At 37.9% G+C, this 12,663-nt stretch overlaps 1 protein-coding gene across 4 annotated transcripts in view; it reads left to right on the top strand.

Annotated features, from left to right (window-relative positions):
* Positions 1-12,663, top strand: part of LOC149005069 (lipid droplet phospholipase 1-like) — a 63,623-nt gene that overhangs the window by 16,800 nt on the left and 34,160 nt on the right. For all 4 annotated transcript variants that reach the window (XM_089168102.1, XM_089168103.1, XM_089168100.1 and 1 more), the window contains 3 exons: positions 6,992-7,059; positions 8,509-8,579; positions 8,695-8,952. In XM_089168102.1, coding sequence (XP_089024228.1) covers positions 6,992-7,059; positions 8,509-8,579; positions 8,695-8,952 — 397 coding nt within the window. The remainder of the gene's footprint in view (positions 1-6,991; positions 7,060-8,508; positions 8,580-8,694; positions 8,953-12,663) is intronic.

The following is a 12,663-nucleotide window of genomic DNA, read 5'->3' as shown; positions in this document are numbered from 1 at the left end:
GCATGCCATAAATGCTATTCCAAGTCCATGACCCCTTTCGTTTCATGACCTTTGGATCGAAACGGTGTAGTGTTTGGAAAGTATTTTGCCTTTAAAATCTATACCCACAAAGCTTCTGGTTATTAAGCATTCTCCATCCTTGCTTGAGTAATAGAGCCTTGTTGATGTCCTCCATTTTCCTAAAACCCAAACTTCCATTTTCTTTATGTTGGTAGCATCGATCCCACAAGATATGTGTAAGTTGCTTTTCCCTTGTCGGGCTCCCCAGCCAGAATTTTTGACATAGTGAATCAATTTTTTTGCACAGTGTACTTGGGAATTTGAAGCACTGTATGTGGTATAACAATTGTGTTTGAAGAACAGATTGTAGCAATACTCCTCTCCCTGCAAAAGATATAACTTGACGCTTTCCACATGGCCATTTTTTGCTTCATTTGGTTGGTTACAAACTGAAGATTCTTTATTTTGGATCGACCATGTATCAGCTGAGTGCCTAGATAAATTGAGTATTTTCTCATTTCATTGATTCCCAAGGTTGATAAGATCACATTCTTTTCACAAGAAGGAACATTTCTACTAAAAAAGGCCCCACTTTTTTCAAAATTAATTTCTTGGTCCATGATGTCAGAAAAAAAGTTCTAACACCGCTTTGAGGGCCAAAGCATCTTCCTTATCTGCCCGGTAGAATAGAAAAGTATCATCAGCGAAGAAGAGATGAGATATCTTAGGAGCTCTTCTTGCAAACTTAATATCCTTAACGAGATTAAGTGTTCTATATTTATTCAAAATCCTAAATAAAATTTCCATGATGAACAAAAAGAGATACAGACTCAGGGGGCTGCCTTGTCGCAATCCTCAGGTTCATGAGAACCAGAGATACGGATTACCGTTATGTTTAATTGAAAAGGAAGCACTAGAAATTAATGAATCAATCAATGTACATTACTCTAATCAACCCAAGAAATAAAAAAAATTTGTTAACACTTTCCATTCCACCCTATCATAAGCTTTTGACATGTCAAGATTGAGAGCCACAAACCCCCTTCTTTCCTCTTGTCTTACTCATGAAGTGGAAAATTTCTTGGGCTAACATAATGTTATCCAAGATTTGTCTATTTTCCTCAAACGCTCCTTGACACGGGGAAATGAATTTATTCAAAAGAGGTTTTAGTCTACAAGCCATAACCTTTGCCACAATTTTGGAGCTCACATTACGGAGATTGATAAGTCTAAAGTCAGCAACCGATCTTGCTTGCTCCTTTTTGGGAATGAAGCACAGGAGTGTGTGATTTGCACCAAAGGGGAGTGTAGAATGATTAAAGAATGTTTGGACAAAATCACGAAGATCTATACTAATTAAGTCCCAATGTTTCTGATAAAAAAAGCATTAAAGCCGTCCATTCCTGGTGCTTTATGGGGATCCAAGGAGAAAACAGTCTTTTTGATTTCCTCCAGCGATGGATGCCTTGATATCCCCTCTAGATTGACACAACTAGACATATTCGGGAATAAGCATTCAATGAAAGAAGGATCCAAAGGTTTTGATGAGGTGAACAACTTTTGCATGTAACTTGAAAAAGCATTCAATTTCGAAAGGGGTACTTACTATTCTACCATTGTGTTCAATGTTCTCGATTTTTCCCTTATGATGATGGAGCTTAGAGGATAGATGATAATACCTGGTGTTTCTATCTCCATCTGTGATGTATTTACCTCTTGATTTTTGAAACCATAATTGTTCCTCAGCTGCAAGCGCCGTTGGGAGAGCCTATTTTTTTTCCGTGATTCTATCCCAGTTTGGGCTGGTTAGATTCTCTATTGCCTCAATTTCCTTAGAGATCTTGTGGAAAATGTTATAAATGTTCCCAAAAATAGATTTATTCCAGTGAATTAAGAATCGAGACAGATTGGCAAGTTTACAGTTTAGAATAAATATTACCTTCACTTACCCAAGCTTTTTCGATTGCTGGCGCAAAGAGAGTGACAGTGCCAAGCAATTTGGTAATGAAATAATTTCATTCCTTGGGGTTTGAAGTTAGCCAAGCAAAGAAATATAGGGTTATGGTCAGAACCAGTAGCCAATAGTTTCTTTAGGCTGGCATCGGGAAAGAGGGCAATCCAGGAAGGGGAAGCCCAACTTCTATCTAATTTTTCTTTGGTTAGGTTGGGAGGTCTTTGTCTATTTGACTAAGTGAATGACAAACTTGGAATGAGGATTTCTCGCAAATCCAGACTGTATACTAAATTTTGAAGAGCAGGATGAGCTGGAGATGGTTTGAACAATTTTCCCAATTTATCTTCCTGGGTCATGACTTCATTGAAATCTCCTATAATGATAAATGGTTTGGTCACAGAGTGGATGAAAGAATGAAGATGTGTCCAAAAGATTTTTCTAGTGGCATAGGTAGGAGGGGCATAAATGAAAATTGTAATCCATTCTTTTCCTTCGAACGAACAATTGATAGCCATAAAAGAATTTTCTTTTTTTAAGAGAGTGCACCCAGCTCCAATCTTTTGCAAAGTCCAAATGCCACCTTTCATACCTTTCACACCCTGGCTGTCGATGAAACCAATGGATGAATAATTCTTCAAAATTTTACCCCTTTTCTGAGAGAGGGTCTTATGATCCACGTATTTTGTTTCACACAAAAAGACCAGATTGGGGTTGTGCTTGTTTAGAAGTTTAGATAAACATTGAGTTGTAAAACTCCCATTGAGACCCCTCACATTCCATGACAAGATTTTCATTTTTCTTAAGAAGAGAAATAACTAAAAGATTTGTTTGCTTCCACCGCCTTCAACTTTAGAACAACCAGTGGTTTCAAAAATAATTCTCCACAGAACAAGAGTACAAAGAGAGTAAACAATGATAATAATTAATGGGTAAGGAGAACCAGTGTTTTTAAGAAAAAGCGTGACAGCACAAAAAAAGGAAAATTAGAGCTGGTTGAAGATAACGGAGGTACAACAGAATCAAACCATGAACAGTTCAAGACATCCTCATTCAACTGGTTATAGAGAGACCATTACTTCAATGTAATGAAACTGCATGTTTAAGCAGGTTTACTGTTCCGGTCATTAGAATAGGGAAAGCAATTTTTAAACCAACTATATAGAATGGCAAGCAATAACATGAAATAAACAATGCACTGGTCAAAGAATTCAGCGTAAAGGTGATATGGAAATACTTGGGGGGCAATGGTAACTGGAGTCATAACCTCTGCTTGGTTTGTGGCTGGCTGAGTGTCGGTGTGGCTCTCATAGCTCTGTTCACCTCCCATATGCTTTGGATTGTTCATGTTGTTCATGTTGAGGTGCTCAAAGATTTGATGTCGGGCATCCATCTCACTCTTGAATTGGTAGAATGCAGTTAACGGCTCAACACAGTTATGGAGTGTTTGGTCAAGGTTAAAACAGAGGGAGGCTTTTGCATTTTGGGTTGGTGTAAGCTCAGTTAATCTTCTTCTTTTGCGCGGACTGATGCCATGATCAGAACTTAATGGAAACGATCCCAATCCAACTCCATTAGTCTCACCGAAAGCAGGGGAAGCAACACCATCCTGAACCTTATCCGTTTCAGAGATGTTTGCCAGAGCTGGTTTGATGACGAACTCACTTTTTTTATCATCAGAAACTGTTGCTGAAATTGGGATTCTCTTCTCAAGACTTTCGATACACTCCATCAATTTCAGAAAAGCCGTATTGCTAGCATCTTGTTCATTCATCTTCTTCTCAGCACTCATCTTCTGCTGGACCACATGTATTGCAGCATACAATAGATGCTTTATTTATTATAAAGTAGAGCAACAGATTAGGCAAACTTTAAACAATTCTCAGGAAGAGGATCCTGGAGTGAGCTTGGTTCTAGTGCAACATTCAAACAATTCAACCGTAGTTCCTGGTTCACATCAGTTTGGTATGAGACCTATGGATGAATCAGCAGTAGCCAGGCAACTTGAGACTATAGAAAAGACCTAGACAGAGATGCTAGCACAACTACAGAGCCTTGCAACACAAGTACAGGGTTTAAACAACAGAGTGTCTCATCTAGAACAGCCACGTGGAGAAGAAGAGCACACTCCTCTCCCACCCCCACGAGTCCAATCCCAAATTGTAATGCCCCATTGAGGAGAAACTAGTGATCCACATACAGGGATGATGCACCAGTTGAAGATTACAGAGAAGACAAAGATAGGAATGGTCAAGTTCGAGAGTCAAGGGATGACAATCCTATCTACAATAGACTTGATACAGAGGAGAGATCACGCCGTGGGAGAGGCCATCAATAGACACCCCTTACCCTGGAGGAGCACATTTGATCCTATTTCAATGGAGATGGAGTCCAGAGGGGGATTTTAATAGTCAGCCTTATCCCTGCAGCTTTTACTGAGAGAGGTTGTATTGATGCCTCGACCTCAGGCTACAACTATTGTCCATCGACCATAGGGGGGTGATGAGCACATTTATGTGTGAAATCTTAGGGCATAAAGCATGCATTTTATACACTTGGAGTGGAGTTAACCTTGGGTTTTATGTTGTTTTTGCAGATTTTAGGACTTTTCAAGATTTAAGCAAATATTTGGAGTTTTGGGCTTGAATCATGCAATTTTACACGTCAAGAAGTCCATTCAAATTCTCAAATGCGAAAATGGGCCTGATCTGGAGCATGATGGGCTAGAGATGTGTGATTATGGGCCAACTCCGAAATATTGAAGAGATAAAGAAGGCAAATTTGATCTACGACTGAGATTATAAATTATCAATCAAATCTACAGAGATATTATTGAGAGAGTCCACATGCAGAAAAGAGTCCTTGCATACTTCAATATCTTATTTTCTATTTGGGATTTGATTAAAGAAAGAAAAAGAGGAAAAATAATTTTATTCAGATAAGGATGAAGCAAAAATCCCGTTTTTGAATGTCTCTGTTCAGTTTCGATCAAGCCCTTCATCGAATGGTCATCCGATGTCCGATCGTGCTGATTTTTGGAGGAGAGCTTCACGACTACTTAAACCTCAAATCCAACGGTGGAATTATGCATCTGATCTCTCTAAGTCGGCGCGATTAGTACGTTAAAACCCTAATTGGATGAGTCAGATAGGAACCCTAAGTTTTATTCAAATTCAGCCGTGCCTCATATCTCATGTAAACTCTATAAAAGGAGAGCATACTCCATCAAAGGGAAGGTGTTCTAGAGCTTAGTAGAAGCATTCTTTCTTCTCTCTTCAGTTTATTTAGGCTTTCTCTAGTTTTCTTTGCTTGCATTGTGAGATTTAAATTTCTAGATTGAATGTTTAGGTATAATTTTTTTATGTAATGCAATTCAAGTTCAAGTTTCAAGTTTCAAGTTTTTAGATTTGTTTTTCTCTGGGTCTAGCAATTGCAGATTTAGATCATTCTAGATCTAGATCTGGTTGTTAGGGTTGGTTGAGATTCGAATCGTTTGTTCAATTCGCAAGTAAGTAACCTTCTTTATTAATCTTCTCTCCTCCCTCCATTCCCGCTTCTATCTGCCCCTCCATATTCTTAATTTAGGATTTACTTTCAGCATTTACTTATTGTTCTCCCATCCCCTGTATCCTTGATCAGAGATGCTTACAGTCGTGCCTCTCTTTGGTTAAGGCTTCCTTTTTACTTTTTGCAATTTACTTTCTGTTATTTACTTTCTACAATTTACTTTTAGCATTTATTTATTGCTTTCCCTTCCCCTGGATCCTTGATCAGAGATGCCTACAGTCGTGCCTCTCTTTGGTTAAGGCTTCATTTTCCTTTTATTGCTTTGTTTATTGCTTTGTTATTTACATTCTGTTATTTACTTTCTGCACTGTTTTTTTCTCTTTAATCCATTCCCCCGATCGGTGGACTGTAAGCTACGGCAAAGGGTCCACGGTCAAAGTCATTATTATTATACTCCCCTTCCCTTGATCCAGAGCTGACACTCGGATCACTTCCCTTTTCCTTTTTATTTTTATTGTTCGCATTTTTTTTCCTGTCTTTTATTTATGCATCAAAGTCATTCCACTCTCGCATTACTATTAAGAAGTTGAATTATAAGTGGCATATCTCCTTGAGATCGACCCGTTAGCTACACGATACCGTGCGCTTGCGGTTACTTTTATATTTCACAAACAGGGGGCGATTCTCCTTTGCAGCCTACCAAGCAATTTTTGTTGAGAGGCTATTTTGATGCCTTGAGTTCAGGCTACAACTATAGTCCCACCTGTCCGTTGAGCCAAGGCTGTTTCTCTAAAATATATACAACCCCCCCCCTTATTCTCACATAATTTAGTCTTATAACATAAGGTACTCAGTATTAACTGAATTATGCAATAGGAATATAGAACCATAAATTTGGGACGCAATACATAACTTCTGCCATTTCTGCCATTTCAAGTGAAATTGATCTTTTCAGTTAATCTTGCAAAATTTTGGCCAAAACCTCCCAATTCAACTTGCTTGGGTGGTTTTGTCTTTGTCCAAGGTTAGAAACTAAAGGTAAACCATCAAATTTCAGTATTTCAACCAAATTTCGGACCTTGCTTAAACCATCCCATCACCAGAAAAAAGGTGCATGATATCAGGAGTGTCATTGTTTCTTGACAAGGTTCTCATGCGTTTGCTGCCCAGATATCAGTATTAAATAGATTATCTAAACCTTTAGTTTACATCTTCCACAACAAACACATCTAGGCACATAAATTCCCAAACAAGAAAATTCAATTTCTTAATGCATGTCACCTTTGAGAACATTCCACTTGTATACTTTTCTACTTAAATATTGTCAATTAGATTACCGTATTGCCTGTTGATGTAACTTGTCATTCCTGGAACAAACCACTTATTGGTTTTACTGCATGTGAGATGTGTTTATCACTAGAAACATCCTAATATTTTTTTCTAGAACTATGTTAGCACTCTTTACATTTATAGTCATACTGGTTCCATATTTGTGGCATTCAAATTCAATTGATGACCCCATAACCAATGCAGCCCTAGTGACTGGACATACATAGAAGCAGAGTTGAAAAAGAGCTTGGGAAACAAATTTTTAATCTATGGTATGACCTTCTGCAGTATATATTTTGACTTTTCTTCCTCAAGCAACCCATTTTTCTTTTTTCTTTTTTAAATCTATATTGCTCTATGTTTTCCCCCTTACAACAGTCTGACGTGAGGCAGTTATCTATTGGAAATGTTGGCTTGATTGCTTGTCCACCTAGGTTGGTGGATGTCAACTTAGTTTTGCTACAAGGCAGGTTTTGTGGATGAAATGTAGTTGATGGGTAGAAGCCATAGTTAGCTCATGTTGGGATACATGTGAAACAGGGTTGGCGAAGTGGTAGGATGAGATGCTGAAATAATCTATAGGACTACCAACGACCAAAAATGAATACTATACTCGGAATATAATAGGTGGGCATATGATTGAATTCTTGTCTGAAATTTGATGCTTGCCCAATCCAGGCCATTCAGTAGACAGCCAAACTGACAGGACCCCCATATCATCGATTTAGATTGGAGAGACAGAGAAGACCAGAAACAGAATATCTCTATCAGTTCTTATGCAACCAGCATAGGTAGGGGACAAAATGCCATTGATTAAAGGAAAAGGAGAGGGTACTAGGGTTCAAGGAAGAAGAGAAGAAGATGAACCATGAAAGAGAAAAAAATGTTAGGAGATAGAAGAGACAAAAATCTCAACTCACTAATTTAATTTTATTCCATCCAATCAAATCATAGGTAGCTGCGATACATATAGAAGAATAAAAACTTATTTAAAAAGGAAATACGTTGAAAAAAATCAAACTAAGAATCTCCCATGCATTTGCTGTTTTTGGAATTCCTGCTTAGTGAATGCAAATTTTTGAAAAAGTAAAAAAAAAACCCATTACAGTGAAGGCATAAAGATTAGCTTTCTTGCACAAATTCTGTTTGGTGTTGTCAAGGTGTTGCCTAGACTCTACCTTGGTGCCCAAGTGTCACCTTCTTGCCTAAGCGCCTTGTTTGGTATCTGAATAGTTAACCAATTGAGGTTGGGCTCGTAAAGTTAATCCAGCCAACTAGTATTTATTAACAAACAAATAAATCCTAAATTTAGGCCCATGACTTGACTTGGTGATGATATTCCAGAAAATCAGAAATTCTGGAAAATAGGAGCTACAAGCTATAAATTGGAATCGTGACTGCTTCCCATGTGTCCTGTATTCTAGAAGAACATGATATGAAACTCCTCTTGTACCAAGGCCATGGTTGAGCCACTAGTTGTAGCAAACGAGATCCAAACTTAAATGATATTAAATGATTTAAAATTGGTTATGCAGTGGTTAGTCCTTCCACATAGCACAACTTGGTGCGCTATCCAGCCATCCTTGGTGGATAGATCATATGCCAACCTATTGTCTTATTTTCATTGTGAGAGCAATAATAGGTTCTATCATTTTTTATTTTTGTCAGTACACTCAATAAATGTTAAAAATTGCACCATTCTAATCTGTGTTATGATGCAGCAAGTTCATCGAATACCTATGCTAAAACCTTTGAGGGAATTGATGGAGCTGGGAAACGGTTAGCAGATGAAGTGAGCCTTTCTTGTGTTTGTTCAATTTATATTTTTGATGTTGATTCTCCTTGGAGGTCATGTTCGTTATAATTGGATCTTAATATTGAAGTCATGGTTGCATTAATTGGAGCAGGTTGTGCAAGTTGTCAGGAAGACAGAAAGCCTGAAAAGAATCTCCTTTTTGGCCCATTCTCTCGGTGGCTTGTTTGCAAGATATGCAATTTCAGTTCTTTATTCCTCAGACCTCTCAATCAGTGATCAGCCTGGTCTTGCTGATTCTATAAATGAAAATCTAGCATGCTCTTCAAAACGAGGGACAGTTGCTGGATTGGAACCAATAAATTTCATTACCTTGGCAACTCCACATCTAGGGGTCAAAGGGAGAAAACAGGTTTGTTTCTGATGGGTATAGCATTCTCATGTGAGTTTGTTCTATTGATGGGATGACTCTTTGGTTTTCATTGATGCATCATTTTGTCTCTTCTAACTCTGATAATGTTGAACGTGGTCACTTCACATTTTTAATTCCCTTCAGTTGTGTTTATGATGTATATTTTATTTCTGGAGTTGCTTAGAGGTCCTTATCAATGAAGCATGCAGATATGTCTAGTATTTGTAGTATCAAATTTTATCTAGCTGGAAGTTCGAAGTAGAAACTTGTGCTTGGAAAAACCTGAATATTTCAATCCCAAATGTGATATATAGGTTTGTCTCACATTTTACATATTGTTAAAGCTCCTAGTAGCAGTAGCATGGGTATTAGGTTTTTTTGATTTAGGTAACTAGTAGGGTTTATTTGGAATAGTTAGTGTTTTTAGTCTGCATATTAGTGGTAGGGGCATATCTGTAATAATCTCTATTTCCTTTTTTAATTAATTAATTTCAGTAGTGATCGTGTTGCTAACCAATCAAAAATAAAATCCTATACTAATCTAGCAAGCAGAAAGTACGGGGTCGAACTATGGGGAACTAAAAGGCTAAGTTACTAAGATTGAATTTAACAAAACTAAATTTAAACTAAATCTATTAACTAATGTAAAACGTTAACTGTGAATATGTGAAGATCTTTGGGATTTCGAATCCCCAATGCTTTTCCCTAACCGATATAACTCTACACTTCAAAGTAAATTAGGGATGGTCTTCCTAGATATGCCCTATCTTCGCAAGACTATCGTCCTTCGCGGAAGCTTGGCACGCTTAGTTCGCTGAGTTATAGAACATCTTTGGCCAAACTCAAACACAATCAACTAGAAGATATAGAACAATCAACTTAATGAAATAAGCATGGTTCATCTACATCCCAAAGCAAAGGAACTAGCTACTCATTATTACAAAGTTCATAAGAAAAATAAAGATGAAACATAGGGAGAGAGAGAGAGATGTGGTCTTCTTCTTCAGCAATGAGAGAGATGAGAGCCGCATTCGCCGTCTTCCTTTCTGTGGTTAGCTTCTCTTTTATGTCTCCCGCACACAATGAATCCCCTCTCTTTACCCGTAGATCCGACCTTTATTCTTTCGGAATTTGGGAAAACGCAAAATTGGAAAGTTGTAGATATTTTCAATATCGTTCCATAGCATCTTGAATCATCGAAATCCAAGCTCATACGAGAGAGATATGCCCAAAATACTGAAGGTAGTCTGTTTACCCGATTTTCAGATTTATTACCAATTTTGTTCCTTAGACCTCCACCTATTTCCAATTTGGCTAAGATCTCACTTTTCATGATTTCTTGAGCAGCAAGATTGAATGCCATGATTTAAAATCCACCAATATCTAATATATTTGCCAACTTTACTCCATATTATCTCTAATATCCAAAATCTCCTTATTCCTGAAAAATACACAAAAATACTCAATTAGATCTCTTTAATTAAATAAGTATAGGGAACTAAATCAAATAAATAATGGTAAATGCATGCTTATCAAATACCCCCACACTTGAGTGTTTGCTAGTCCTCGAGCAAAACAAGACAATAAAAGTAATACAGAAAATAAAGAAAGAAAAACCTAACTCACTTTCGTAGGAATCACGGTTGCACTTAGCATGTGCAACAAGCCTTTAAACCCCTAGGTTACCCTAGTGGACGAGTTGTGTCTCGTGAGTGTTTGCAGAGAATATACACACAAAATTCTTAAGTGCTCTTCTAATTATTCTGGCCATAGTAAGAGTAGAAAGATAGATTCCAAGACAAAGACACTCCACTAAAGATTAAAGGGAATATAGGCACCCCCACACTTAAGCTCTTACACCCTCTCTTGAGTCTAGCTTTAGGCAAACAATTCAATTGAGAAGTCTCTTCTTATCTTCAGTCTACCAGTTCACCCTCAGATAAGACTAAACTATGTACTAAATAATACCAAGAACTCAAGATCTAAGCAATATTGACCTTCTTAGACATTTCACCTTTATAAGCACATTAATTCACTTATTTCTTTAATGGTCACAGTTCTAGTCCGTGCAATGTCTTGCCTCTTAAGCTTTCTAGATGGCCTATGTAACGAGTGTTGGGTCAGCCGCTCTCAAGCCAGACGGCCTTAAGGGACTAGGTGTAGAATACCCCTCGAACTTACTTATTCAAGCCAACTAGGCTACAGGCCAAGACTGGACCAAAGACACCCCAACTGTTTGACGCGAAGCACGATGTTGGTGACACCGAGACCCCGTTACTAAGAAGGAGGTCTAACCTTTAAACTTCAGCATTTTTTTTTTCTTTTTCTTTTTTCACATTATACTTCAATTTACTTCACATTTAATAGTCTAAAATCGGTCTCAACTTGTCACCATAAGCACAAGGCAATACAAGATAACTAGATGGTCAAACCTTTTGGACTACCTGGAATTCCTATTTTCCGATTCAACGTCGGTCTCAAAATGTAAAACCCATTACTATTCTCTCAAGAGGGTGTTCATTGCATCAGATGGGATTTCTAAAACACTTAAACTCTCATTTTGTATCTAAGCAAGGAATTAAAACATTTATCTTACCAAAGCCAGAAAAAATTGGGCACTTTTTATCTTTGTGACAATGCTCTACCAATTATCAACAAGTTTTACTTGAGTTGACACCCCCCACACTTAAATTATGCGATGACCTCAGTGCATGCAAAAAAAAATAATAGAAGCAAATAGAGGAAAGAGTGTACCCGATGTTTGAACTCATGATAGAGCACGCAACAGTAAAACCTAACAACAAACAAAGAAAATAAAGGAAAAAGAACAAGAAATAATATCTAAACATATGGGTTGCCTCCCATAAAGCGCTAAGTTTAGAGTCTTCAGCCAGACTCAGTAAGAAGCAGCCAATGGAGGTGGAGGCTCAAGTCTAAATGTGAATGATGACTGCTCCAAAGAAGTGGAAGAGTCCAACAATGTGTTGACTTCTTTAATATTTAGGTTAGATTCCCCAAATGGCAAGTAATGTTGTAGGGGATCATCAATAAGAATGTTTAGAATATAATCAACCACTACCTCATTAATAAAGTTAATCGCAAAGCACTCTTCATCTCTATTTGGGCTTAAAGATACATTCTTTATAGAATCTGGAATTGAGGACTCAAGAGTTGCAGGGAAGGGGGCTTTGGGAGTGTAAGATTCAGGAGTAGGACCCTCTACAATCGGAATGTGCAACCCCTTACAAGGAAATTGATGGGAAATACTCACATGGGGTGTTTCTTTACTAGGCGTGTGTGCATCATTGCCAGTCTCATGGGTCAAATCAACCTCTTCTCGACTCTCAAGATCAATGGGCAATGGCTTAGGAGTAGGCAATGGTGCATAATATTCCTTCCCACTGCGTGTCATAACCGAGACTGCTTGGACTTGTTCTTTCCTAGACCCAATTTGATGATTAGGGTTACCTATTGGTTGACTAGGTAACTGACCAACCTCCCTTCTACTGATGGCATCAGCTAGTTGACCAAGTTGAGTTTCCAATTTGTTAATGGATTGAGAATGGGAATGCAACAATTGAGTGTTTTGCTCTAAGCCACTAAGTGCTTTTAGTACCTTATCCTCAAATGATGAATTATGTGAGGGTTGTGAAGATGATGGTTGCTCATTCCTATAGGCATTTTGGTGCATATTAAATGGAGGTGGCCTAT

Source organism: Hakea prostrata, chromosome 9 (assembly GCF_041222555.1).
Source record: "Hakea prostrata isolate BN-2017 chromosome 9, UWA_Hpros_2, whole genome shotgun sequence".
Lineage (NCBI taxonomy): Eukaryota > Viridiplantae > Streptophyta > Magnoliopsida > Proteales > Proteaceae > Hakea > Hakea prostrata.
Note: the sequence above shows the minus strand (reverse complement) of the source record. Positions and strands in the feature narration are given on the sequence as shown.